At 44.5% G+C, this 27,756-nt stretch overlaps 1 protein-coding gene across 3 annotated transcripts in view; it reads left to right on the forward strand.

Moving 5' to 3' along the window:
• Positions 1–6,072: 6,072 nt before the first annotated feature.
• The window catches only part of plekhh3 (pleckstrin homology, MyTH4 and FERM domain containing H3), a 35,729-nt gene continuing 14,045 nt past the window's right edge, over positions 6,073–27,756 (forward strand). The window contains exons 1-6 of one of the 3 annotated variants that reach the window (XM_086056542.1): positions 6,073–6,198; positions 7,457–7,578; positions 13,401–13,459; positions 21,004–21,098; positions 25,400–25,582; positions 26,850–27,007. In XM_086056542.1, coding sequence (XP_085912668.1) covers positions 21,032–21,098; positions 25,400–25,582; positions 26,850–27,007 — 408 coding nt within the window. In that variant the 5' untranslated portion in view covers positions 6,073–6,198; positions 7,457–7,578; positions 13,401–13,459; positions 21,004–21,031. Of the gene's footprint in view, positions 6,199–6,933; positions 7,579–13,400; positions 13,460–21,003; positions 21,099–25,399; positions 25,583–26,849; positions 27,008–27,756 lie in introns of those variants that run through there. The other 2 variants (XM_086056540.1, XM_086056541.1) reach the window with 2 other exon arrangements.

Raw genomic sequence — 27,756 nt, forward strand, 5'->3', positions numbered from 1 at the left:
TGACAGCGACGCACGGCGACGAGACACTTTTGTTCCCATTGTGCGCAACTTGTAACACAAGCATATGTACACAATGGCAAATCCACGACCACACAGACACACGTATGCACAAGCCGCCACTGTTATTTAGTCTGCCTCCTAGTTTGTTTGCCAACTGTCTTTGCTCTTTTGTGGCTCTGCCTTGGGCTTGAAGTGCTGACTGTGGCAAATGACGAACAACATGACAGTTGCACCTGCAAGGAGTACGCAGGGGAAAAAAAAGCCAAGAGGAGAAATGAGATGGATGCAAACCATTTTCGCATTGATGTCATGCTCGAAATTATATCGTTGCGGTCCAAATCCAAACAAAAGGCTCACTTTTTGATTATGAATCTTCACTGCCACACAGGAAATGTGTGTTAAAACCGTCATTGTTTGTTTAAGAGTGCATTTAAGTGTGTTTCTGTGGCCGTGCGTAGAGGGGGGTGGGAAACAAAATCCAGCCCTTCTCTTTGAACGGTGCACTGTCCGCATCCGCGAATGTGTTGCTTTTGGAGGTCACGGCACCTAGCAACAGCCTGGATCTAGTCCTGGGGGGGAAACATGAGACAACTCACACACACACACACGCACGCAGATTACAGTGAGCCAGAAAGAAGTTTTAAATGCTATTTCACTTAGTTGCACAGTATTTTGCTCAGGCTTTGAGTAGTTGGTTTCCAGTATAATTTGTGTTTTTGCATACAAATCCAAAGCAACATATAAACAAACCGGTATCTACTTATTCTGCTCAAATGTTGGTTGCAGCCATATTTTTCTGTGGTACTCCATGGTGACCACTACCAAAGATACATGAATTTACAGTAAATACTTAATTCTTTTTTTTTTTTTTTTTTTTTTTCATTGGATGGAGAATTCCTTGCGTGTCTCCACAGTGCTCTCGTGCAAAAGTGCGCCACTAATCCGGCCCAGGTTCACATTTTGGCATCGTGTCATCAGTTCTTCATTCTGCCCCGCTTTCACTGGAGTCAGCAGGCTAAAAATAGCCCAAATGGCTGGCTGGCTCTCTGCCCGGCTCAGCCTAACTGTCAATAAGTTATCTTCGGCCTCGTCGCGATCATTAGCGCCAGACACGTTAGCTGTTTATAATTACTGTTGTCGAGCGTCAAAGCGGCTAGAGGTCTTATTGTGCTTGCCCTTTGGTTGGTTGATTAGTGGGATAGCGGCAAAAATGAGTTTGACTTGGTGGTGGAATGGCAAAATATTGGATAAAAATGTGGATTAAAATTACATACAAGGCACAATGGGTCTCCATGAGCAGGAAGTAGCCTCAGCCGGATAGCTATCCTACAAAAAAATGCATTCTAAAAACAGTTGGGTTGAAATTTACACAATTTTGTGTCAAAAATGGACGGATCCACAACTTTCTTTTTTCTTTTCTGCAAAAACAAGTTTTGTACTAAACAATGCAAGAAAGTGAGTCAAATTGACCCAATTTGTGTGTCAGTCCATTCTTGACTCAAAATTGTGTTATTTTTCACCCAACTGTTTTTGAAGTGGTAGGGTACTGTTGTCTTATTACTTTCTCTCTGAACCAAGAAATAGCCTGCTAGCTAACATATACGTGTATGTATATAGTATAATCTAAAAAATAAAAAAAAAGAGGTCCTGTCATCTTGCTTCTTTCTCTATGAAGTAGGAAGTAACCCACTAGCTAATGTAAAAAATAGTGCATTCATTCATTCATTTTCTTTCTTGGCAGTATGAACCAGGAGTCCGACTGCTGGCTAACATACAAAAAATAGGATGGGCTGGCTGTCATATTTAATATTTTTTAATGTATTATATGTCTTTTTGTTGTGTTGGTCACCTTCCCCCAAAATGGTAATGTCTCATCATCTTAGGTAGAACATCGCTTATATTAGATCCACTTAGCTAACAAAAAAGTTACTGAGTCTTCTTGCGTAAACGACGCAGAGTACAGGCTAGTTGCTGGACATAAAGAGACGTTAATAATGTGATTGCTAATACAAAGGATAGTTTGTGTACATGACGTAAAATTAGCTGACAATACGAATGCAACGTATTTACGTTTTGTAGTTTTTGCATTGTCATGTGCTGTGTCTCCTAGCCAGGTTGTTGCTCTGGCATTTTATCTGCTCCTTTTTATCCCCCCCTTCGTCTCCTCCCTATCTTTGTCTCCCTGATTCCAGCACAACGGCCATAAGCTTCCCCGCTTGATGACAGTTAGCGATAACAACAAAGTGCGCTATTATGTCTTCTCTCGTTTTCATGCATGCCGCGCGCCGCCACGGAATGTCACGTTTTACAATTCCAGGAACGGGTGAATTATGGAGCGAAGTCTTTTGTAGAGAGTCATTATGTAACGACGGCGGTGGCGATGGCGCCTTGAATAACACACTTGGCCCACTGGAGAGCTTGCGGCGGCGATGTGGACGTGAGTCACGACTTGGAAGCTGGCGGGTCAACTCCTTGATGACCTTCAACACGCCTTGATAGAAAGTTTACGACTTGTGGCCTTACGCCATGACTCAGTATTCTCGATAAGTGGAGAATTAAAATGTTCTGAAGTGTTTCCCGGCAACTTAAAATCACACTGGAAATACAATATGTGGGACAGGAAGACATGACGTTGAAAATGAAAGAAACCATGAGGGGTTTAATTCCAGGTAGAACACCTCCAGTCTTCTGGGAAGACTTTCCACCAGATTTTGGAAAGTCACAGATTTTGGATCACATCCCAAAGGTGTTTGGTAGGCTTCTTTCAGACCAAACACATCCAAGCATGGCGTTATGAAGTTTGCTTCGCACATTGGGAACAGAAAAGGACATTCTCCTTAGAAAGTGTTCCCACACAGGTGGAGAGGTTTTCTTACGACTCTTTATAGGGTTGAGGTCAGGGGATGACGGTGGCCACGCCATCTTCAATCCAGGATTGGCGTAAGGGGATGCCATGAAATTCTCTCCCTTTAAATCGAATATATTCCCCAGAAACACATCTTCATGCTCCATGATGGCACTTGGACCTAAAATCAAAAGAACAGTCTCCTCTAAACCTAAATTTAAGCCTAACCCTGCAGCACCTCTTTTGAATTCTTCAAATCTGAAAACCAGGCACTTGACATTTAGACCGAGCCAGAGTCTGGAATGCTAAGGGTTATTGTAATCAAGCTACAGTATATGCCAGGAGGTTTGCAAGTTGAAACTGCGAATGCTTGTTGGACATCTGCCTGATGCCCGTTCAGTTTTGCAGGAACAGATGTGCCCAACCAAAACTTGCAATCCCACTGTCTCCCATCGAAAAAAAAAACAACTTCATTTTAAACCCGGAGTGATTCTCTGAGTGCGTGCAGTGAGAGGCAGATGGTTCTCATTTCTTTGTCGTTGATATAATTATCTCCCTTTATCATCATCGTCATCATCATTCCATCCTAATTTTGCACCTCCGCAGAGCGACTGTCACACACGATCCGCACGCACAGCTGGACGATGCACAGTTGGGAGTCGGTCAGCGCGGGGTGGGGGGGGGGTGGGGGGGCTGGTAGAGGGCGGGGGGTTGTCAAGTGTCTCCCGCGGCAGGCCTATCCTGTTACCAGCACCCAGGGGGACTCAAACAGCAGCCCTCTTGTTCGCCCAGACACAGACAGAGGCTCTCGGCCCCGCCCCTTGTTGGACCTGGCCGGACTACGCTGGTCGTAGCACAGCAGGATGAGGGTTAAGTTCAATGCTGGACTGTGTATGGAGGATATCCCGTGTGAGTCATGTGTGTGTGTTGGGGGGGGGGGGGGGGGGGGGGCGGGGGTTACAGGGGGTCAATTCCTCTCCAAAATTGTGAGTGAGGAGGTTGTCAGATAACCTTGAAGAATAAGTTCACAAGCATCAAAGCATGAGAGTGAATAATTCCTTTATGTGCCAGCCAACCGCACTTGGAAGCTCACTTTCGCAAATGAAACCTCAAAAGCACAAACTCCCAAAGACGGGGCCAAAGAAACCCCAACGTGTACCCTCCCAAAATGTGAGCCGGCTTTGCTTTGGCAGGCTGGATTTCACATCCCGTTCTGTTGACAATCAATCTGGCTCACCAACATAAGGTCCTGGCTGCGACGCGGGCTTGCGGAGAAACAGGATCTCGCCGGCTCAGAGTCGAAAGGGAACAGAGTCGGAGCCAGACGCAGAGGCGCACAATGGAGATTGCCTCTGTCTCCAATCAGCTCCGCACGTGATCTTTCGAGCTGCATTTCATGGACAAAAATATTGAGACACACCTCATGACCGACTGAAAACAATCAAGGGTTGGAATACAATCGGCCTTATACTCATTTGGGCCGGGGTGCTGCTGATGACAATGCATTTTTTGGGGAATGTGGGAGGAAGACTACTCAGAGAAAATCCACGCAAGCACTGGGAGAACATGCAAACTCAAACAAGAGGGCCTGATCCAACCATCAAACTTTTGGACTATGAGTCAAACGTGCTAACTACTTCTCTCAACCGTGCTAGCCAGGAACTGAACCACTATTAATCTTAAATGGGAAGTCACCCTAAAAAAAATCTTTACAAGAATATGTAGGCCCACTAGTCGAAACATGGCATTCCGATTAATATTGCGTTTGTGGAATATGAATTAAGCAACAAAATCCACCCGTTTTTAGCTATCTCAGGGGGCGGCCATTTTGTCACTTTCTGTCAACTGAAAATGACATCACAACTGCTCACAACGACCAATCACGGCTCAGATTCAGAAAACAGGTCAGACGTGATTGGTCGTTGTGAGCAGTTGTGATGTCATTTTCAGTCGACAGAAGACAAAATGGCCGCCCCCAGAGATGGCTAAAAACGAGTGGATTTTTCTGCAATCATGGCTCAGCTTCAGAAAAGGTGATATAAGATATATATATATATATATATATATATATATATATATATATATATATATATATATATATATATATATACACATATATACTGTAGGGAAACCCTGACACTCTGATTGTACCTTGAGAGGGAAGAATTGCCTCCTAAAATAGCCTTTTTTCTAGCAGTATCTACTCTGCGTCTCCAGTGGAAACTTTGCACTCTCTATTTCAACAAATGCAAGCAAGAGAGGCCGGCAGGAAGTTGGGGGAGTCTTAGATTTTGAAAACATAATAGTGGCCATGCAAAGGGTTCCCTCCCTCAACGTTTGGGAATATCGGTGCGCACGCCTCACAGCACTGCACCGTCCTTTCACGTGGTGTTGAGACCTTCTCTAGGAAGTACTGTACTTGAAATTCACAGTGGGTGCCCGACCAAATCATATGGCCCGCTCCTGAACGTATCAAGTTATATCTGGCGTGCATCTCAGTGTGTGTGGTATGAGCGTGTGTATTCATGGAGACTCAAGTGTCTTCTCCTGGAAGAGGTGGACCTGGAAGACACAACGGCGTGGGACATTTGACAGTTCTTCATTTGGTTTCTTCTTTTGATATTTGAGGGGTTTTACACTTTGATTTCAGCTCAACCAAAACCCACAAAAACGATGGAGGGATTTTCTCTCTTTTTTTTTTTTTTTTTTAACTCGAGGGGGAGTTGGCTCTAAAAATAAAACATATGTTCCAAGCATGTCTGTGGGAGCAGAGGAGGGCCCCCAGCGTATTGTTTTGGGATATGGGGGAGGATCTGGTCCAAGAAGATTCTGCCTGCAGAAACTGGGATGGGGGTTGGGGGAGGGGGTTTATCTGCTGTACTTTGAAGAAGGCAGTTGGAGAAATATTGAATATGGCTGCTGCATGCATAAGAAAAATAGACTGTTTCTCATTGAGGCGTCAATGTGGGGCATAGTTTGAAAGTATGGGTGAGGGGTGGTCACAGTGAAAAGGTGCATCCATGAGAGTGTTTATTGATTTCTCCATCGGCCTCAGGGGGCAGCAAAGTAACTTAAGGGTTTAGTGCAGCGTGCTAATGTATACTTTAATAATGATATGTGTGCGTTTCGTGGCGGGTTGCAACACCGCAGGCCTTTCCTGCTGGTGAGGAAGGAGTTAAAGCCAGCTGACTGTGAATTTCTGGGGAGTTTGCACGGAGCTGAGAGGGGGGAAACGAAGGGATATTAAGGGGGGAAATAAGCCTGAGCACCCAGGGGCTGTGTGGATCACGTGTCTGGATTTAGCACCAGTCCTCCAGCCTCCAACTGCACTCTCTACGTCGACGACTTGTTCAGTTAAGTGGAAGAGTGCAGCTAAAAAGAAAGCCTGATGCAGAACGACTTCTTTAAAAGTCTTGAAAAGTCGAAAGCAATTCGCGTGCCAGACGTGCTCCGTTTCCAGGATGTGCTAAAGTCAACAGAGCAAGGCTAACTATGCAAATTTCCCATTCATAATCATTTAAACAGGTACACACTACCGCACACATTTATGATCCAAATATTTGGTTTACTCTAACTGTGCAATGTTTAGCACGTGCTAGCCCTGTGCAATCTAACTGATGACTGCTTTGTTTAGTTTTACTTGGGACTGCAACAGTGTTTCTCAACCTTTATTGAGCCAAGGCACATATTCCACATCTGAAAAAAATCTCACGGCACACCACTTAACAAAACGACTCACAAAAAGTGGCTATACAGGGTCATTATGTGCCTTCTGTCATCTCGTGGAAGAACATTTTATTGCTTTGCCTGTTACCATACGTGGTTGGCTTGATTAAATTAAAATAACTGTTTTTTAAATGAGAAAATATATCATTTTCCGCGCCACAATTGATGATCCCTCAAGGAAGGCACGCACACATATGTACACATTTTACTGTGCACTTGTGCACTTTGCACATTCCACGTCATGGTGATGTTCACGATTGGAACAGCGCTGTCACCTCAGCACACGTGATCCTCTGGCAGCGTTGGTGGGAGGGCGTGTCTTATGGCGGTGACGCTGCGGGGAGTGTAGGCTCTTGACCAATCATGTTGCGTATCTGAAGTCCATAGGCGTGGTTTCTGGCTCCCATTAGCTTGCTTCTGCCACAGCATGTCTCAGTGCAACGGTCTGTGCTTGACAAGTGATACGGTCTCGTGTCACTTATTAACTTTATTTACTGGATTCGTCCAACTTTGGTGACATTCTAAAAGGCAAGAAGCGTCGTTTTGAACTTCGAGTTCATTGTATGGGATTAGCTTTACGCTTTCTGTCGTTTGCTTCAGGACGAGTGAACTTCTTGGACAGCAAGGTGGACTGACTTCTTGAATTGCCTTGAACAGTTTAGTGGGCAACTTTCATTCGGAGGGGTGTTGTGTACAATTCAAAGGGGAGAGTCGCATGCTTCCCTCCATCCTCGTCGTCGGGTCTCTATGGAGAGTTTGCCCCGGCGGAGGCGCGCACGCTACTCCCGCTCAACGCCGAGGCCGCCCCGCCGCCAACACTCGTGAATTCCTCGACCTGGATACGACGAGGCGACACACTTAACCTCATTTGAATGCCTTTGCAAGGTGTCTGCTGGTTGCTGTGCTGCCGCCAGGGCTTCAGTTTACTGGGGAGGGACTATGGGGAGAAAGAGGAGGAAGAGTCTTTCGAGTTGCGCAACAAGGACGACTTGACTCCCAATGGACAGGTAAGGAGTGCCCACCTGCACCCCCAAAAACTCCTTTTGCCACTTTGTGTGCTCTACGCATTGGAGTCTTACGCAAATGGTCCCCTTTTGCACACCGACACATTTTCATTGCACAAAACACACTTTAAAAGCCCGTTGGGCTTTTAATTGATTTCAAATTGCACTAAATTGGGTATGGTTTGGACCGCAAGGGTTTTTCTAATTGACCCACATTGTGAGGCACACAACTCCAAGTGTTCACATGTGCCTTGTGGAAATCCTCACTTTGGGATGGGGGACCGCTCAGTGTGTGTTTGTGTGTGCAGCTGCTGAGGTTTGCAATGAGTTTGGGACTCATTGTGCAATCACACACAAACACACACACACCAACACACACTGATGCAAGCGCCAGTGTGTTGAAGGGATCCTTGTGTGTTTGGCCTCAAATAAGACTGCGGCCTTGTCCCCTCTGTAATGTTCGTCATGTGATCGGGCACAGAGAGATCAGTATTGTGCGTCCCCCCTTTCCCTTGTGAGGGGGCATTGTTGGTGCCCTGTGTTTAGGTGGCTTCTTTTCTGTATGTGTCATTGTATGACGCTTTACTGTACAATATACAGTATGGACGGAGAACGTCGTTTTAACTGCTGTGGCAACATTTGAGGTATGACAAAAGGTGGCAAGTTAGAAGGGAAATATGTAGGCCTATAGGAACGGGACTGCATTGGGAACAATTGATTTGGATTTTTGCAGTTGAAAATGTGTTCAGTACACTCATTGAAAAAGATCTCAGTGTACAGATACAGTAGCAGAGCTGTGCAAAATATCCGCCTTTACAAGTCTTGTACAAGATGGAGCGGTGTATGTACAGTCAGGTCAGGACTGGCCATCTGCCATGCAGGGCAGATGCCCGGTGGGCCAGTGTCTTTTGGGGCCACTGCGGTGCTATTTATTATTTTCCTCCATTTTACTCCAAGAGACTACCTCACAATTTAGAGCGAAAAGCCCTTTATTCCCTTTACAATATAAACAACAAACTGAACCAATCAACATCAGTGGCAGAGCTATGTGGTAGCCAGGTTTTTGTGTCATTGTGCTTTCTAGATATGATCCAAGTATAAGTCAAAATGCCAAGGCTTGGTTTTGGGTTCTACTCTAGCTTTTTGTACAACACACAACGGTTGCAATAATGACCTGAGTTTAAATTAAATTGGTCGTTTTTTTTTTTTGAGTGACATTGATACATTGCCCTATTTACATTGTGTTTCAAGTACCACAAGTCATTTTTTTCCTTTCAAGTGGCACATTTTTTATACATTGCAGTTGCGATGCAAAGGTGGAAAAAAAAAATTACATGGAATCGTATATCCATGGATTGCATAGGCCGATACCAAATGTGGTTAAAAATCTACAATGCAAGTCCTGGTACATAATGTTGTTTGTTTTTCTTTGTTTTGTTTTTTTTTATTCAGTTTGATGTCTCAAGCGCTCTCACCAAAAATGTATCCACTGGGATGCAACACATCTCGCAACTATGGATCCAAAATATCCCCTTGTAGGCCACACTATTGTTTAGTTTCAGTATGTGTATTGTTCTGGTTGTAGTTTTCAGTGGTGTAGAATTGCACTGCGATTTCTGCAGAGAGCTGTTTCTAACATTTTGACCCTCTCATGTAGCTGAATAAGGTAAACAAATGAAATGGTGGACTCTTGGACCGCAGCATAGGACTGCAATCATTGTCAAATCAAATAGTAGTAGTCGGAAGAGCTAATGAGTTCTACAGACATGCCAAGACACATTGAAGTAGTTTCGTGCGCTTTTTTTGTACCGTCCCCCCAATCTGTAGGTAAGTGTAAAGAATTGCAGGTGTAAGTAGAACCACATGGAGCCATTAATAATCGTGCATATGTGCTTATCTGTCCGTGTTTGACCCCTTGGTGCACTTGTAAAGACCAGTGTGGGATCATAGCAGTTTGCATGAAAACTTTGACAGCAGATAAGTTCCACAGCGTTATTGCCTCAACTGAAGCAGTTGCCGGCAGATAAGGGTGACATCTGTTGCTCGCGGGCGATCATAAGAGATGCCGCTGTGTCTTCTTCGGTTTGGCAAACGCCGCCCGTCTCGGTCTTAATAACGTGCCATCTGCTTGGCCGTCCACAGAACACACATCTGCACTCGATAGCGTATTTCAGACAGCCGTCCTGATGGAGGTGCCTGATGGCTGTTTTAAAAAAAACGTTATTTCTTTGGTAGCGTTCCCAGCTCTGCCAGTATTAACATTCAGTCTGGGGGATTCAACTGTTACAAAGTAACTTTTAAGGGAATACAGTTGCTCTGGTCGGCCTCTGATTGCATGTAAAGCTAATGTTTTTTTTCTAATATATAATTTGAGTTTCCCTTTGACTCGTTCTTCTCCTTTTATTGACTCTGATATCAATGCTGGGTAGTGATAACAGTACAAGGTTCTTTTCTGCAAAACTTTGGCAGCATTTGACAGTTATGTTGTCCTCCATATTAGTTTGTTCTTCTCGTTGATCAGTGATGACCTTCTTCTTGCGAAGGAATCAATGCACTTCCTCTAATCCACTTTCCTGTTGGTCTGACTCACTCTGCTCTGCCCTGGATCCTGTATCAGAGTCAATAGTTCACACCGAGCCCTCAATTAAGACCACAGCTGAAGCACTCCGAGCCAATTTCATCAGCTGACCTAGTCTTCGAGCAGCACAATTCGTTATGCTCCCCGCCAGCCCCTCCCCACAGAATACACACATCTGAGCTGAAAGTGTTTGCCTTTCCTTGGTGTCAACAGAGGTGGCTGTTGTGGGGTTGGGGGAGGGAGGCTTGGCCGGAGGCTCCAGGCAGGTCCAAGTGACTCCCAGGCAGAGTCCCTCGGGGCTGCGTTCCTCCGCCTCATTTCCTGCGCAGCTTGACGACACATTTGCATGCACCAGGTCAGACCTCCCTTGATGTGTGCATATCGGCCCTTTCAATGTTTAAACACGACAGGGATGACCATAATAGGGATCTAGAGTTTTGGTGGAGTCTCCCACCTTCAGACTTCTCGAAACCCTCACCACCATCTCTGGCGTTTTTGCCAGGGGATGGCAAGATGTGGCGTAACCCTAAGAATCTTTTAAGTCTGAATATAATGATGCTTGAGCAGCTAGACCCCTGCTCCTGCATGTTTGCAGTCGTCCTTTAAAAGATAACGCTCTCCAACAGCTGCCCAAATAGTCACGCTGAGCTCAACACCCCCAGTGGCGGGACAGGAAGCTTCTTTTTACACCAATTGCAAAGTATGACTCTTTTTTTTTTTTTTTTTTTTTTTTTTTTTAACATTTTCTTATGAGCATAACTCAAAGAGTACTTCATATAATTTCACAAAACCGCGTGGAGTAGTGTGACACAGCCCAATAAATCATTACATTGGATAACTGAAATCTGGATAATGGATCCGATGATTCATGGAAGGCGGCAAACATGATTGCAGCTTACAGGTCACATGAATATTTGGCCTTTGGTGGAGGTTGTGGTTCTACTGAATTCTCATGTTGTCCAGACAATTTTACTGTCGCACCGTAAATGTTCCATATTACTTGTCAGTAATATGGTATGGTCAATTTCAGTCTCTCAAAGTGAAAAACAAACCTAATAGCATTTTTATTGGGCGACAAAGCACATTTATCTACATTTTCCGGGACCAAAAAGAAACGGGTATGATCCCAAAGTGTAAAACTCCTAGGCACAAAACTTTGACGGTATCACCCTAAAAACAAGATATTGGAACCTTATATCTGTAATTCTGTCATAAACAGAGCTACTGTACAGTAAGACTCTCTCTAATGCACCTCATAGGGTAAAAGATCAATTTGGGTTGGAAAAGTCAAGGCTACAAAAACGGTACCTTTAAGAATACCGTACACAGCCCCACCTCTCTAAACCACCACTAAACTTTGGGGTCAGAAATGGTGTTCTTTTTTGGCCTAGGGACAGTTGTTTCTTAAAGGGTCTAAAGATGCCATGTACTTTGGCCCCCTGGAGTATTGCAAGAGATACCATTAAAAATGTACTTCCTGTTGGAAAAAGGCCCACTTTCGCCTTGCTGCCGCCCCCTGTCGTCCGTCCTTGTCGTCCTGCTCTGCTTTTATATTTGGTTTCCGTTGTGTCTCCGCCTCACCACCTCCAGGCCACACATCTGTTCTTTGGACCGACACTGGCTGAGCCCAAGCATTTCCTCATGGTTACTCAGCCTCCCAGGAGAGCTGGAAAGAGAGAGCGGGAGAGTAGACTGGGAGGGACGGAGGAAGGGGGTGCAAGTGGGGGGGGGGGGGTTTCGAAGCCAGAGTGGAAGCCAGCCACGGGACGAAACGCATCACGGCATCTTTCCCTCTCTCCTTCCATGCCCTGCTCTATTCTGGAGTGATTCATCCACGACCCGTCCAAGGGGGAGCTTTTGCCAAGGCTCTGCATCGCACGCTATCCTTGTTCCTCATCCCACAGCCCATTTACTACAGTGACTACACCAAGCATTGTCACGTTCTGTTTGGAATTACACACAATATTGAAATCCTTTAACCTTAGCCTTTGGTTTATTGACGCACGCATTGGTTTATATTATGGAATCACAACTTTAAAGTCAATGTCGTGACTAGCACTCATTTCTTGTTTTCAGGCACGGCTGTATGCCGAATGTTTTTTTCTTTACAGCGGTCGTCAGCTTGGCTCAATCTTTTATAGCTAACATGCGGATGGGCAAAGGGAATTACAGTACACTACACATTTTTACCGTTCGCAGCAAGTCTCCTTCCTGACACGGTTCAGTTGTTTTTGGCCGTCTGCTTTGACGTTTACGGTACCTCTCCCCGGGTTAAACATTAATCCAATCTCCTCCTTCGAGCTCCCCTTTGCTCCCTCACACCGTCTGATTCATAAATATATCACAACACCGTACTGGCCTATAAATTGACAGTTCTTGTTTAGTCTTAGTTATTTTGGAGCCACCCGCAAAGAAGCAGTGGAGTGTTTTTGCAGGGCAAAGGGCTATACTTAGACTACTTTGCCCAGTAGTAAAGTGTGGTGTGTGAGCATGTGTGTATGAGCGGGCCTATTGCTGACCTGGATAGTGTTTCAGGTAAACCAGCAACCTCGGGTTGAGCCGGGCCGGCCGCATGAGCTAGCCCAAGGCTGAGGTTCAGGCTGCGGTTCAGTCGTACGAAGTCAGGCCGCAGGGACAAAGAGAGTGGTGCCCTGCCCACCAGGGAATGGCTCCAAATTGTGAATAATGTCTTGTGGGGTTTTCCAAGGTCATCTTGGGAATGTAGAGGCCTAAACATTGTGAAAAGAAATGTCTGCTAAGCTTCGCAGACTAGTCCTGAGATGAAAAATTTGTTTGGGACTATGAAATCCATATCCACGTAAAACTGATGTCAAAAAGGGAGGGTTTGATTTGAATACTTATTTGGTTGTCTGGCTTGGCTCTTAGTGTAACTTTGCAACGGGAGGCGTAAAACTGAGCGTGTTGGTTAAAGACCCGAGGTATTTTTAGGTGAGCAACCTGTTCAGAGGGATGACCGATCTCAGTTGTAGCTCTTTGGGGTTTTGCTGGTTTGGATATGTGCAGCTGTTGCACAAACGATGCCTCTGTTCCCTCGCTACCCTTGCTCCCCACATTAATGAGGCTGCTTTGCTTTCGCTAGCTTTTTGCTACCCTTGCAAGTGAAAGCCAAGTGTTCCAGGAACAGGGTTTTGCGAGATATACCATTTATAATGGTATCTGTTGTTCAGCGTTAGCGGAAGTACTGCATCTCTATTGATCCTTTCTCCCCTCTCTCCTCTGTTGACAGAGTCCAGCCGAGGTGATTCACGTTTCTCAGCCAACACGTACAGCAAATGGGACAAATGGGTAAGTCGCAGAAAAGTGGAAGTAGTTCAACCACTTCTCACCACAGCACACGTTATCTCATGAGACCTCGTATCCAAGCACGTGCTCACACGTGTGTGTGCAAACAGTAAACGCACATTTTCGCGTGCGCTGGTTCGGTTCTCCCTTGTGACCCCTCCGTTTATTTTGATTCTAAAGGCTGGCTTGTCCATCTGGTCTGCTTCAACTGTACGGTATTGTAATAGCACATGTGTGACGTGTTTAATTTTAAACTTTTAAACAAATGCCAGTTGCAAGAGCCCGCTCTGTTTCCCGCATATAATACAATCGGACGTCATGTTTCAGGTAGCGGAGCGACCCAACCAGAAAGCAGTCGGAACATTGCTGGTTTCATTCACACTTAGGTTCTGCTTAGTGTCCTTCCAAGGCAGTATCTGCCATCAGCATTGTGTGGGAAGGTGAATGAGCAAACATTTTTTGGTTACCTTGATAGGTAGGAAAAGCGTACACCAATGCGCTAACCTAGCCATGTCAACCTACGGAATGGTTCTCCTTTTTACTTTAAAATAACTTACTTTAACCTCCTGGATCCCTCGCCGTACACTGGCCAACGGCAGAACCCAGGGTGTTCTTTTGGACCAATTTCAAACCCATCCACTTGAGTCGTACCAGCTGCTAGCTAGCTAACACCTGGGTATTTTTGTATTTCGTTTCTTGCTAGGACTCCGCGCGAGGATAAATAAAAGCTGTTGATACACCGCCCACCTGGGCTTTATTGATTGACTGCTTAACAGTTGAATTGAATTCGCATTTGAATGCAGCACGCTTTCACACGGTCAGTTCACTTCTCTATTCGAGTCACCACCGAAATCGTGCACAGCACTGTATCAAAGAAATGTCTGGATAAATGCAAACCGCTTGAAAACGCCCCTATGAGTGCCAGCTTGCATGGTGACTCATTGGTGAAGGGTGGGTATCCTCATCTAGACTATTAGTGCCGGGCTGTGATCTCAGACAGTGATGTGACCAAGCTCTATCTCTGGCATCTTGCCCGTATCGTACACCGCCAAAACCCCCCCCCCACCCCCCCTTATTCCCAACCACCCACGCTTCCCTCAGTGACAATCTCTACTGTACATCTGAAGATTCAAAAGACGATGAGTCACAAAGCTCAACTTGTGGGGGACTATCAAGCACGTCAAATGAAAAGGAGGAAAGCAAATTTAGGACGCTGCCTCATGGTGGAAGGGAGGAAGACTAACTGTCTAATGGACTGGTTCATATATGTGTGAGTGTGCGCACGTTTGTGTTTGTGTGCCACTCTTAACATGTGGCGGCGACAGCCCTAGGGCACAGGTCATAATTAACTTTTTAAAGGACTGTGTCAAAAGGCGGCCCCGCTGTAATCACGGTCCTTGAGAATTGAGATTAGAGAGCGCTCGCACTCGATCATTACCTGGCCAGTGACGGAACACGGCCACTCCTCGCTTGTGTGGAGCCACGCCAGACTGATAAGTCGCCACAATGGGATGCATCCATTATCTGCAGTCTCACGGTACATGAGGTGCAGCTCGTGTGTACTTTGGAGTCCAAACGTGTCAAACATGATTTGACGAGGAAGCCTTCGCCGATGTCGATTGCAATCGACTGATCGACAGGAGCTTGACTATAGCAGGAAAGAAGCAGACAGTAATAATAAAAATGATAATAATGACTTTGTTTGTATAGCACCTTTCAAAATGTATGCATACGTAGTTTTAAACAATAAGATACCAGTCATGCTCCTTATTTGGTGCAAAATCAACTAACAACAAAAAAGTTTTGGGTTTTTTTCAGACGTTTTTTATTGATATTGACTTATAATACCAAAGTAATCTTGGCTTTAACCTGCAAACTAGGAAAAAAAAAATGGTAGTGTACAAAGTGTACCGGAGGGGAAGTGGACACTTCTCCATTGCTCTCAGCATTTGACCTTCAAAAAGTCTTTTTTGCATGTCAGCTGCCAAGCCGTAATGACTGAAAGAGGCCAGTGTGTATTTAATGTGTGCGTGTGAATGCGTGTGTGCGCGTTGAAAGTGTGTGAGACAGGGGCCCCTGCTAATTGCCTGACTGTGTGTCCGTCTGCCGGTCTGTCAGATAGCTAACTGTCCCGAACAGTTTAGACGTTCAGCACATATAGAATGTTTTCATTCTGCTTTAGGTTCACTATTTCATTTGGACTCAAATAAAAGGCTCCATTGCTTTGTAACAACATTTTTTTTTTTTTTTTTTTTTTTTGGCGCTGATCTCGCGCACCTATGCACACAAACACACACACACATACACACGCATACTCCCTCTCGCTGTCTCCTGCAGTCACACACTCAGACTTCCTGTCACACCACCCTTCCCTTCTCAAAACATGACTTTTTTTTTTTTCTTTCCTCCCCCACCTCCTCTCCCCTGCGTTGAGTCCAGTGATTTCTTGGCTGTGGTCTTAGGTAAACAGTGTATTTTTAGCAGGAAGGTCATATAGGCCCAGTCTTAATCACCACTTTCCCATTTTCCCACCAGCCCGCCTTCAGCTGTAGGCTGCCCCTCGGACCACTGGGGGGGCTGGAAAGACACAAGTGGTTTATTGCGGACATAATGTGTAATTATTATATTTTTTTTCCACCTCCGCCAATGAGATGATGTTTTCTTAGCCATTTTTTGTTTGTTTGTTACTTAGCAGGAATACACACAATGTACACGAGACATTGCTTGTTGCAAACTGTCAGCATTTTGCAGCATTTACATTGTGAAGGTTAGTAAGAATAATTGACTCCAAATATTTTGGTGCAACAAACAGATAAAAAAAAAAAATAATGATAATAATTTTCTGCAGTGTTCCAACACTACTTAGAGTGCATATAAAAAGTCTACACACCCCTGTTCAAATGTACGGTTGTTTGTGGGGACACGGAGAAAGAATATGAAATGTATTGATCCTATTGATTTCCTCCATTTTGAATACATTTTCAAATTACACAACACTGTTCATTACCAAAAGAAAACATTACTTACAATAGCTGTTTTTCTTCAGATGGACCTGGGGCTTTTGTGTAGGGAATTATGAACAGTTCCAAAGAGTAGTCAGTGTGAGCACACAAACTTCAGGCTTACAGTAGAAAGCAAAACAATGGCAGCAAAAGCCTTCTAGAGCACCTGGAATTTATTTAAAATTGTATTTCATTTTAAATTGTATTTCATTTTAAATTGCGGCCAATCTGAGTCACTTTAAATGGTGGCCGGAATGCGCTGACTCCCATTTGACGTCCCACTTATAAGAGGGTGTGCACACTTGTACAAGCACACTTGTACAGTATTTCCGTTTTTAATCGAGTTGTACAGGTACGTAAATGATAGAAAAAGTTTGGAAAACGTAACATTTCACTCTAGTGGATCCCACTTTAGAAACCAAATAACTCGTGCATGAAACCTTAAAACTGCTAAATAATACCAGCCACCCACTTGATGATTTTGTTACTTTTAACATGAACACATTCTCCTGCACATTAAAAGTCTCGTTGTTGTAGCAACATCGAGGTCATCTAGGCCCGAGAGCAAGGATGCCGTTTCGCTTGTTTCATTTCAAACGTTAATTAGCGTCTCAGTGTTTTGATTAAATCTCGACTTAAAATCAATTACTCGTTGCTGTAGCAGACGGTCACATGCCAATCAACTCATTGTGCAACCACTTGGTTGGCTTCGACTGTGTCTATTCTGCTTGTTTACTCTAATTGGAACATGGAGAGGAGCCAATATTTGCATGCATTGTTTATTATGGCCGTTCTCCACTTGTGAAATATGCTCTGAAGAAAAGAGTACTTTTGTTGTCCTTTTGTCAAGAGTATTGCTAATGTACGGCGTGTAAAAGCTACAAGTGGCGTGTTAGTGTTATGTGAGGCACACTGAAGCGACAGTATATGTGCTGATTAGTATTTTGGCATTGCCGCTAACTGGTCGCAACAATAGGGACAGAGTCGAGTGAGATCCAATTCGAATACTGCTCGAGAAGTGTTAATTTCACAATATGCTTATTACTGTGGTTTATTTGAGATTATAACATCTCCGACCGTGCCAATGAAAAAGCCGAATTTTTTGCATTACTTCTTAAATGTTGTGAGTACGCAGTCATAATTTGGCAATTGCTTGTAGTGTTGTATGATGACGCTATTCTGTTCCTCACGTTGTTCCTTCCTCTTTGGCTTGAAGTGTTACCCTTGTCATCGCCTTCCTCTTTTCATCCCACTCAAAGCTTTGTTGCCGGGTCACTTTTTAGATGGTATGAGGGTGTTTAATTTAAGTATGAAAGTCATGTGAGACTGAGAAAGTAGGGCACCACTCCTCACGCACACACATACACGTACACACCCGCACATGAACACACACTCAGTGGTAGTGGCACCATTAGTGATGAATAGATGAGTATTGAGCAGATTATCTCCTCATGTTCATTGAATATTGCCCTTCCTCTTTTCAATGATCTTTCTTTTGTTTTCTTCACTTCACAACTTCCCCTATGTCACATTGTGTCTTATTCCTCTTGCGTGTTGAATTGAAAACTCATCTTTCTGGTTGTTTCTCTGACCTGAGCTGGCCACATTCTGACGTAATGATGTGTTTGAGGAAAGTCAGAAATGTCCTTATAGGGCGTCTCTGTGGAAGCTGCCGCTTTTGTGCGTGTGTAATGTGATGGGCAAAATGATCTACTAATGGGTCATTCAAGTCGCTGTAAAGTGAAATCATAGATTTTGATTCTAAATACATTATGCATGTCGAATGCCCGTCTCTTTAGGAACTGAAAGGTCCTGCAATTTTCCGAGGTGGCGGCTAGAAATGTCTGATTTGCAGTTTTCTGGAATGCTGGACCTGAGGCCCCTGAAATCATTGATCTAAAAGCACAGGGAAGCTCCTAATCAATGAATCTGAATATGGCATAAAAGCAGCTAGGCCCTTCTATACATAACAAGTGTCCCACTTTGTGAAATGCGCTGATAGTCATCGACGCCAACCGAGTGGCACTTGCCTTTTTATATTCAAGCGTGCTAAGCGTCTCTTTACGAACAAGTAGATGGGGCGAGTAGTCGGCCGGCCTCGCCCTCTTGTAGGGCGTTTAAAAATGAACCCAGAAATGCCAGGATGTCTCTTAGCCGAGGTCGTTAGTAACCCTGCGTGGATGTAACAGAGACGTGGCAGAATTAGTCCATATAGTGACAGGGATTTAGATGTACATAAAACCCCTGTCCAGACAAGACCTGGTCGACACTCTGGAGTGTTTATTTGCAGTGTCTTGGATTATTATGCGCTATATCTGCATCAGGTCTGCATGCGAGAGCTAAAAGTAAAGCACATCAGCAATATAATACAAGTGAGCTGCATGAGCGATTAGGAATGTGAAGAACCCAAATGTCTAAAAGCACTTATTTGGACTTTGCTCGGTGCATATTCTGGATTTAAACGCAGCCGTGGTCCCAGCAGCAAAAGATGGACGCACAGTTTATTTTTAATGGCGGTACTGTATATCTCGGTAATAATATTCTTGGAGTTCAAAAAGCAAACTTGGCTCTGGCGTCGCGCAGTTTTCAAGGAAAACGTGGCCACGTTCCACGCCCGCGAAGTCGGAATGAGTCTATTGTTCAAGGCCCAGCTGGGCTTGAAAGTAGCGGGTCAACCTCAGCGACTCGAGGACAAAAAAACGCACAGTTCAAACCAGGTTTTGACCTTTTTTTTTTAGAAGGGGACTGACCTCCGTTGACTTGACTGTTGTTGCCACATATGGCCTAATGTCCCACAACTCCCTTTGGCTTTGATTCAATACCACAAAAGTTCCAAACTTTTAGAGGGATGTCAGACAAAAATGCACTGAAAGTAAACGCCCAATTGTTTGTGATGCTCTATATGCAATGGGATCGCGCTTCTCCAACTCCCAGCAACTTCAACAGCAATTTTGAGTTCTCCAATAAGATTGTATCGGACAGGCGCACATGCCCAAATAAAATGTTGTACTTTTAAAGGCTGTATTTTATTTTTCAATGCCAATAGTCGTTTCAGCGTCACATTTGTTTTGCATAGATTTAACCTATGCTTGCAATCTAGCCTTGTCAATAAAGGAAAAAGTGGCCTCCGCGTTTGACTGCATTCAACTTTCCACAGGCACACTCCAATTTATGTGCAATTAAAGTGAAAGATGGCACGCAGTAATTTCAAAAACAGACGTATTACACAGCTCGGGGGCCAATCTTCCCCTCCCCAACCCATCCCGAGGGTGATGTGGAGCTTTTGGATGTGCACAGCTGTCCGGCAGCTACATCCACAAACCATCCCCGCCCCAAGCCCCCACCCCCACCCCCACCTTCATCCTCCATCCAACACAGCAAGTTACCACCCCCGCATTCCCAGAAGCCCCAGCAGAGTCTGTGACGGAGGAGGCCCCGCATTGGGCCACTTCCTGCGGAGAGCAGGAAGCCATTTGACACGGGGATTAAGACGACACGGAGAACAGTGCAAACAGCGAGTCGTAACAAAGTGGAGCGGCTAGCTACCCGAGCTACATTGCTTCATCTGTTTGTCTGCTTACGTTTCACTCTCTCACGGTCACAAATCAGCTTGGAGACACGTCATATTACCCTTACACGTTCCTTGGTTGTATTCCTTTTCAGAGTGGAAAACATTCAAGGTCAAAGTCAAATTCCAAGGTCACATTCAGTTTATACATGTCAAACCCCCCAAAAATCTTTTCTTTGTCCCTCTCACCTGCATTGTAGCAGTAATTACCTATTTTTGACATTGGCTGTCAAATTTATCTGTTCAAATACTCAATAAGCAGCGAAACAAAACAATGCGTCAACTTCCAGCATGCTGCCCGCGGGCGTGTCCAGAGGTGCGTGATGTCACAGGAAAATCTTTTCCTCTCTTTTCAAAGGGAAAATATTGCCATTGAAATTTGACTCCACTGGAAAAATGGACATGAAGACTCAAACATGTTTTTCAAATGTTAGGTTGTCGTCAGCGCTTTATGGAGCTTTGCGTTTTCCGCACTTATGTGATCAATGTCATATGTAACAGCACAATGACAAAAAAAAAATGGAGAGGGATACATGAATAGGGTGATGTAAAATGCAACTGGTGGTAAAGGTCGTCAGCCCTATGCTGAGTCGACAGCAGTAACAGAACCACTCCTCGGTCGACCAACAGATGTTTGATGTTTAGCGCTTGAGCTCCTGACCTCTTGAACCTTCCAAAAGCGATGCGGCCCGGCTGGCGGGCTCGGCGTCTCCCTGTCACGTTTATTTTCAGTCGCCCTCTCCTGACACATCGACCAAGGTGATAAAAGCGTGGCAAGCTGTCCGCAGTGGTGTAGTGGGGAAACACTTGAGAACACTATATGGAACTTCTTCCTCCCTTTAAAAAAAAAAAAAGGATCCAAATCAGGGGTGATGTGGTGAGAGTGGGGAGGGGATTTGCTGTCTCTAGGCCACTTAACTGTCCTGCGTGTGGGAGTGGTCGCAAGTTATTTATTTACATTCTCCTCTCCAATGCAGAGTGGCGGTGCCAGACACGGCTGACGAGATGAAGAGCCTTATCCTGGAGAAGAACAAGATGGGCCTGGAGGAAGAACCTGAAATTCTGGTCAAAGGTGAGTCAGGCTCATAAAATAAACACCGTTGTTGGCACTCGCCTCTTCCTGCTCAGATGCTGCTTACAATCACCTACTGTACTGCATGTGTCAGTATTGAGCGATGGCCTTGTCTAAGGATTTTGAAACCTTAACCTGCACAAATAATATAGTGTGCATGTTTCTAAATGGAATGGTTCAGGTTTCTGTAAACTCCCTTGTTTGTCTAACTGATAGTCGTAATATTGATGAAAGGTGTAGTGAATAGGCACAATTTTAACTTTTTGTAATGTGCTGTTTGTATGTGTGTACATACACTTCATATGAACGTGTAATTTCACAAGCTAGCTACTTAGTTAATTAGCTAGTCATTGAGTTATTTGAGTAGTTGGGTGCTTAGGTATTTGTTTCATTAAGCTATATTGGCAAGCTAGCTCGTCTAGTTTTTCAGCTATTTGTGTGGTAAGACGGTAAGCTAGCTAGGTAATAGTTATTTGTGTAGTGAGTTAGTTGTTTTGTTGGATAGTTATTTATTAGTTGGGTAGTTAGGTTTTTAAGTAACTAGTTATTTCAGTAGTTGGTTAGTTACTTAGCAGCATAGCTAGGTATTTATTTGTGCAACTTGTCAGTTAACTGGTAGAATAGCTAATAGTTAAGAAATTATCAGCGTAGTTGGTTCATGAGCTAACTTTGGTGCCTTTGTATTATTACACAGAAATTCCATACGGATATACAGATTCCCACACTGTAGCTTTTCTTAACGTTTGTTTTTGCCCAATGTATGCACTCTACTGAGTGCTATTCTACTTTGTAGTTCAAATTGTGACATGTGAAACAAAGCAAGTCCAATTATAACAAATTGCTTGAGTCAGTTTCGCCTTGATGCCTGGCTGAGATGTTCAGGTGCTGTCCTTGTTTAATAAGCATCGTCGCAACTTACTTGTTCTGTCACCCGGCAGCCGGCCCATGCAGCTGCGGACCACATGCGGCTGCTCGCGTGGGCCCGACGTCACAAGCGCTGTCTTGCCTTGCCCGTGCCGTGCTTTTGAGGAATTAGCTCATAGGATATTTTGGGTTATTTTTATTTTTTTTTCCAGCGCTTGGATAACTTGCATCATGTTTGGTGAAATGGTGGCTGTCACATTGCTTCGTTCTGACAGTTACCATGCGACACACAAAAACAACCGCAACTCTAAACCCTATGACCCTATAAAAATGAACCAGACTCTTAAGGCCAGCACATGGCAATGTTTAGTACTGTATATAGTATATAGAAATATTGTTAAAGGCTTTGTGTGTATGCGTAAACAACATTGACCCCTGCCATCTTAAATAGGCCATACTGGCAGAAAAAAGTCTTATTGACATACCTCTGTTGATTTACTGTTCAAATGAACTCGTTTGATGGCACCTCCACTCACGCTCCAGTCATTGCTCATCTGTGGGTCTCTTTTTGGTGCGCTCATTAAGTGTTGTGCAAAACAGCGTTTTATGATGTTTTCCCTAATTTCTTAGTAAATAATATATAACTATATGGAGGCCTACTTTTGCAGTAAAGTGGGAATCTGCTGGCTTCCATTTTCATTGTATACCTGGGTGGATGCCATCTTATAGATTTATTAACTCAGTCTTAGAGCAGATAAAAAATTAAAAAAAACATACCCTTAATTTTTATCTGCGTTTAAATTTAGTTTCAGCTCATGCAGTGTATTTTTCTGTGTGTGCAAGAGATGCAGAACAGCAGTTGAAGTGGTGTCAACAGCATAAATATGGAATGCTGCACTTGACACATTTTGACCAAGATTAGTCACATAATTGGTAAATAAAAGCGGACATAAAATTGAGCCCTGCTGCACAACCCTGTGAACGTATCTGAACATACACCATCATATCTAATGCAGTGTAACCGACTGCTAAGACATAAAACCATCCGACAGCTTCTTCTTAGAGGCCAGAGCTCCGAAATTGTAATTGTTTGAACTTCAGTGCATTCATTTGCTGATTTTGGATAAAGATATGAACAGTAAATTATTGGTGGTGGTATTAATTCTAGGCAGGTCCGGTGATACTTTGGATCACATTCCAATTGTACAGTGACAATAATTTTTTTTTTTAAAAAGTGGAAGCTGCCTGGTGAGATACATTGCAGTTGTCCACTAACATTTCACGATGACAATGCTGCTCAATAATTGCAAGTGGCCAACTAGGAGTAAAAATCGATGCACAGAAAGAGATTGTATGCTCACGTTGTGCTCGAGGGGGCTGGGATTTCGGAGCTGGGTTGAAAGGTCACAAATGAAACAAATTAAGAGTGAGCCGTGGGCCCCCAGGAGGAGGCATTAGCAGGACTTAGATGAGATCCAGATGGGGAGAGCGTGGAGCGAATGTACGGGGTCCCTAAAGCCCTCCCCCTCCCCCTCCTCATGCTGCTCATCTGTTTTGTGAGTGACAGCAAGCTGAAGCGCGACATGCCATCTCTGACAGAGGCGTCGACGTGTTTTAGGCGTGCGCCTCTCCCCGGTGTCTCGCACCCGCTCGGCTCGTCTGCATTCCTGATGTGCGGCTAACTCTGCCCCTTTTAGTTTAACGCTGCGGCATTAAGTAGCTCGAAGGAGGGCTATTTTGGTCTCCTGATGACGACCCTCCATAAAGATCATATAGAGAAATTCTTAAATAGGAAACGTAGCCTGAGAACACCCCTTCGTCTCACGTACTGCATGCGCTTCAATATTTTGGTGTCACGCTGCCTGGGGAAAAACCACGTAGGCGTAACAGAGGTGGGAGTAAACAGGCTGACAGGTGGCACGCAGCTCACGAATCGCAGAGGAAGCCCTGATGCTCGGATGGCGTCATTGGCAGATTCACGGCCTAATTGACGCTTTGCAGGGACGCCCAAACATGCGCGCACGTGGCTTTTGGTAAGGCCCGCTGCCAATGTCGCACACATGCGTTTGACTTTTTGGTCACATACAGTACAGTATGCACGTTAGTTTGACTGAAAGTGTAGCAATTGTTTTTTTTTTCCATTTCTTTATGATATTTCCACAAATAAATTCTTCTGCCTTGAACTCTTGTCACTTTTCTCTGCTCACTGTTCCTTCAGCAACACCATCCCTCTGCTTTCTCCTTTCTCTCGCTCCACAGCTGTAATTAAGCAGGCCACATGGCAAGCTTTAATGCCTCTGCCATTTGCTGGCTATATTTGTGCCCCCCCCCTAGCATTTACCTAAGACGTTTGCCCCTTACAGAAACTTTGTGGACAATTACAGACCTCTGGGGTTTTTCTAAGTGAAACGTACAGTAGTGTGCAGCGTTTTTGTAGTTGCATGACAAGTCTACCTGCTGTCTGGGACATTCGGGGTGGGTGGCGAGGGGGCATAGCTTTTCTTGGAAGTGCTCTACTAACATGGCCGCCAGAATGTGGTGTAAAATCAAATAAGAACAATGTTTTGGTCTTGGCCCCAACTAAACGACTGGCCGTCAGCATCCAGCAGAGCGCAGACCTCCACCAAGGCCCATTAATAATAATTTAGGATAAGCGCCATTAAGATTCATGTGTTATGTTGTGCATTATTCACATTATTCCCAGGTTTATGTTACTTTGCACACTATTCACATTATGTGCTTGTCTTGTAATGTTGTAGTCAATAAAAATCTTGGATCACGTGTCATTAGAGATCTAGTAAGTTATCCAATTTCACTTAATTGCTCCAAAACATTATTCATTTAAAACAAATAATGTATCTTAATTCAGCGATCCGTGATAGGCAGGATAATGGGCCTGCTGCGGAGCAAGCACTGCCGCTATCATTTGAGCTATTCGCTTTCAAAAACAAGTACTTGGCCTCAATTTACAATACAATTCTTGTTGCTCTACCTAAGCACTGTTTGTTCTCAGGTTTTCAATTCTCAATAGAAATAGTATGCAAGCACAGGGAAAAACGTACAATCCATATCTATGGTTCTCAGTGCTTTCACCACTTAGGAAGCTAGCTTGCTAAATATTAGAAAAAGAACTGTTAGCATATTAGCATTTGCACCACCCTCTTTCACAATAGTACCTGATCAGAGGGCACTAAGTTGAATCCTTATCGATCTGTCTTTGTATTTTATGTCTTAGCACAATAACGGTCACCGTTTTAGCAACAGTCGTTCAAAATTCCGCCGCTGTAATTGTCCTTTTTGAGGGTTACAATTTCTGTGGGAAATTTTCTAACTTGAGTACATACATACTTTTTGTGATGATTTGTGAACATGTATTACTAGCTTCATTTGTTTTTTTTTTGTTTTCGTTTTTTTTTTTTTTTTTTGTCCTGGGAAAGGTTGGCTGCTGCGCGAGGTGCGAAGCAACTGGATCAAGCAGCGGCGCTTCTGGTTTGTGCTAAGCCAGGACTCTCTGGACTACTACAGCGGCCCGGAAAAAGGAGCCCGCCGACTGGGAACGCTGGTGCTCACAAGCCTCTGCTCGGTCATCTGGCCAGACAAGCAGACCTTCAAGGAGACGGGTGAGCGCCGCACACACAGCGAGGCCGACACATGGCTGACTCACGCTCGACATCTATCGTCCTGTAATGTCTGCACTGTTCTTACCCTTTGCGGCGTTTTGTCATTTGGACTTTTTCAGAGATTCCGAGTCAGATGTTTTGCATGTTTTCTGATCTATGTGATGTCTTGTGGTTCCCCTTTGTGCGCCCGCACGCACTGTAATTGTGAGTATATTTGGGAAGCCCCAGCGCTGCTCGGTCCAAAATGTGGTCGAAAGTTTGTTTAGAAACTTCTCAGCGATCAGTCAGGCATCTCGGGTTCCTTCTCTGAATGAAACTAAACATTTAGAGTATACCAGGAAACCAGTCTGGATGAGATGATTCTCAATATTTTGGGATTTTACTACTCAGCCTCCTGGTCCAGAAGCAAATATTTTGGACTACCTCATTGTGCATTATGGGGAATTTTCTTGGCAGGCGTGCGGCTTCTCTCCTGGCTTTGTAATGACTTCCATTTAGCCACTATAAAACATTTTGTTCCTTATTCTAGAATTGAAAATGCGTACTTCCTCCTTGTATTTTCTGCTTTTTCATATTTAAGTTCCTGTTAAGCCCCTCGCTTTAATTAGGTTTTTATTCACTCTTATTGAGTCTTTCATGTGAATGTTTATCGCTAGAGTTGGGCGATACATTGGTCATTGCTGATTGTTTGCTGATTCCTGTGTGGATTTTAATACAATACTGACCTTTTAGGTGAGAAAATGGATACATTGAGACAACCTGACCATAGTTCCCCCAAAGGATTCAAAGTTGGGTTCACAATTGAATTTCAAACATTAAAATGTTAAACCGGGCTGCAGAAACCATCTCTAGTTCCTTTTTGGGTATTGTCCAGCAGGTTTTCCGTACAGTTGGTACGCAGCTGACAATACAAGGGTTCCTCTAGGCTAACTTCCTGCAACGGGATTGCACAAGTGCCTTTTTGGCATCGTTTAAGCCAACGAGAAAAATGTCAGTTGCACCAAGCTGTTAGACCTCATCATTTTGGGGTGATAGGAGATCAAGACAGGAGGACACGGTGCCAAGTCACGTAGCAGGAAGGCCTGATAAGAGCCGAGCACCTCTGGCAGGCTTGAGTCACTCATACAAGAAGTCCTGCTTTTCCACAAAGTGGACTTTGGAACACTTGTGGCCCAGTTGCGCTGTTTGATTTGGCGTGGTCCAATTCCAAGAGTGTAGTGATTGATCATCAGCGATATAATGCGGTGTTTCCGTGCTCTTCTTCAAGGCTACTGGAGCATCACGGTGTATGGGCGCAAGCACTGCTACAGGCTGTACACCAAGCACTTCAACGAGGCCGTGCATTGGGCCTGCGCCATCCAAAAAATCATCGACACCAAAGCGCCCGTGGAGACGCCCACGCAACTCCTGATCCAGGACATAGAGGTAAGCTCAAAAACGCTTGCGCCACCAAAGAGACACCAGCGGGGCCACTAATTATTCCTGCCCCTACCCCCAGCTCGATCGCTACGGAAACCACACAAAGGGCCAAAAGTCCAAAGTTTCCTTTCTCTCCTGGATGATGTCATCGTATTCCTCTGGAGCAAAAAAAAAAAAAAAAAAAAAAAAAACCCAGAGGCAGAAAGTGGAGATAAAAGTTATTGTTTGGTGCTGAGTCACCATGCGTGAACAAACAAGACTGAAGTGGGATGATGAAGGTTATTTTTAGAAGCACGGTTGCTAGAGAGAACAGCTCACTGGAATCTCGTGGAGCAGGCGGCCGCCTCGTCTCGTCTCGGGCCGGTCCACGGAGGCAGCGGGCTCGGCGAGGTCAGATAAGCGTTCTGCTCGGCTTTGGCTTCCTGTCTGAGTAATCTAAAAGCCAGAGTGTCTAATCTTAAAGTGCTTCAACTTGACCAGCAGGGGCCGAGCCATGCTGAAGGGGGCGACATTGAGGACTTTTACAGTCCAACCTACCCTGCTAGCTGAATAACAGGCAGCGGTGTGAACCACAATGCTCGCACCCCCCATTTCCATGGGTGTTTAGTGCTTTTCAGTGGCTTTTTAAAAAAAAAAAAAAAAAAGTTAATTTGACTTGTGATAAAAATGAGTCACGACATAATTAACATGGGAAAATGTGTGTTGCACTACACTACCAACGACCCACTTTTGAATTCTTCCTTTCGTCGTTTCAC

The sequence above is a fragment of the Filicampus tigris genome, chromosome 16, assembly GCF_054856515.1.
Source record: "Filicampus tigris isolate MCC_2025a chromosome 16, RoL_Ftig_1.0, whole genome shotgun sequence".
NCBI classification, from domain to species: domain Eukaryota; kingdom Metazoa; phylum Chordata; class Actinopteri; order Syngnathiformes; family Syngnathidae; genus Filicampus; species Filicampus tigris.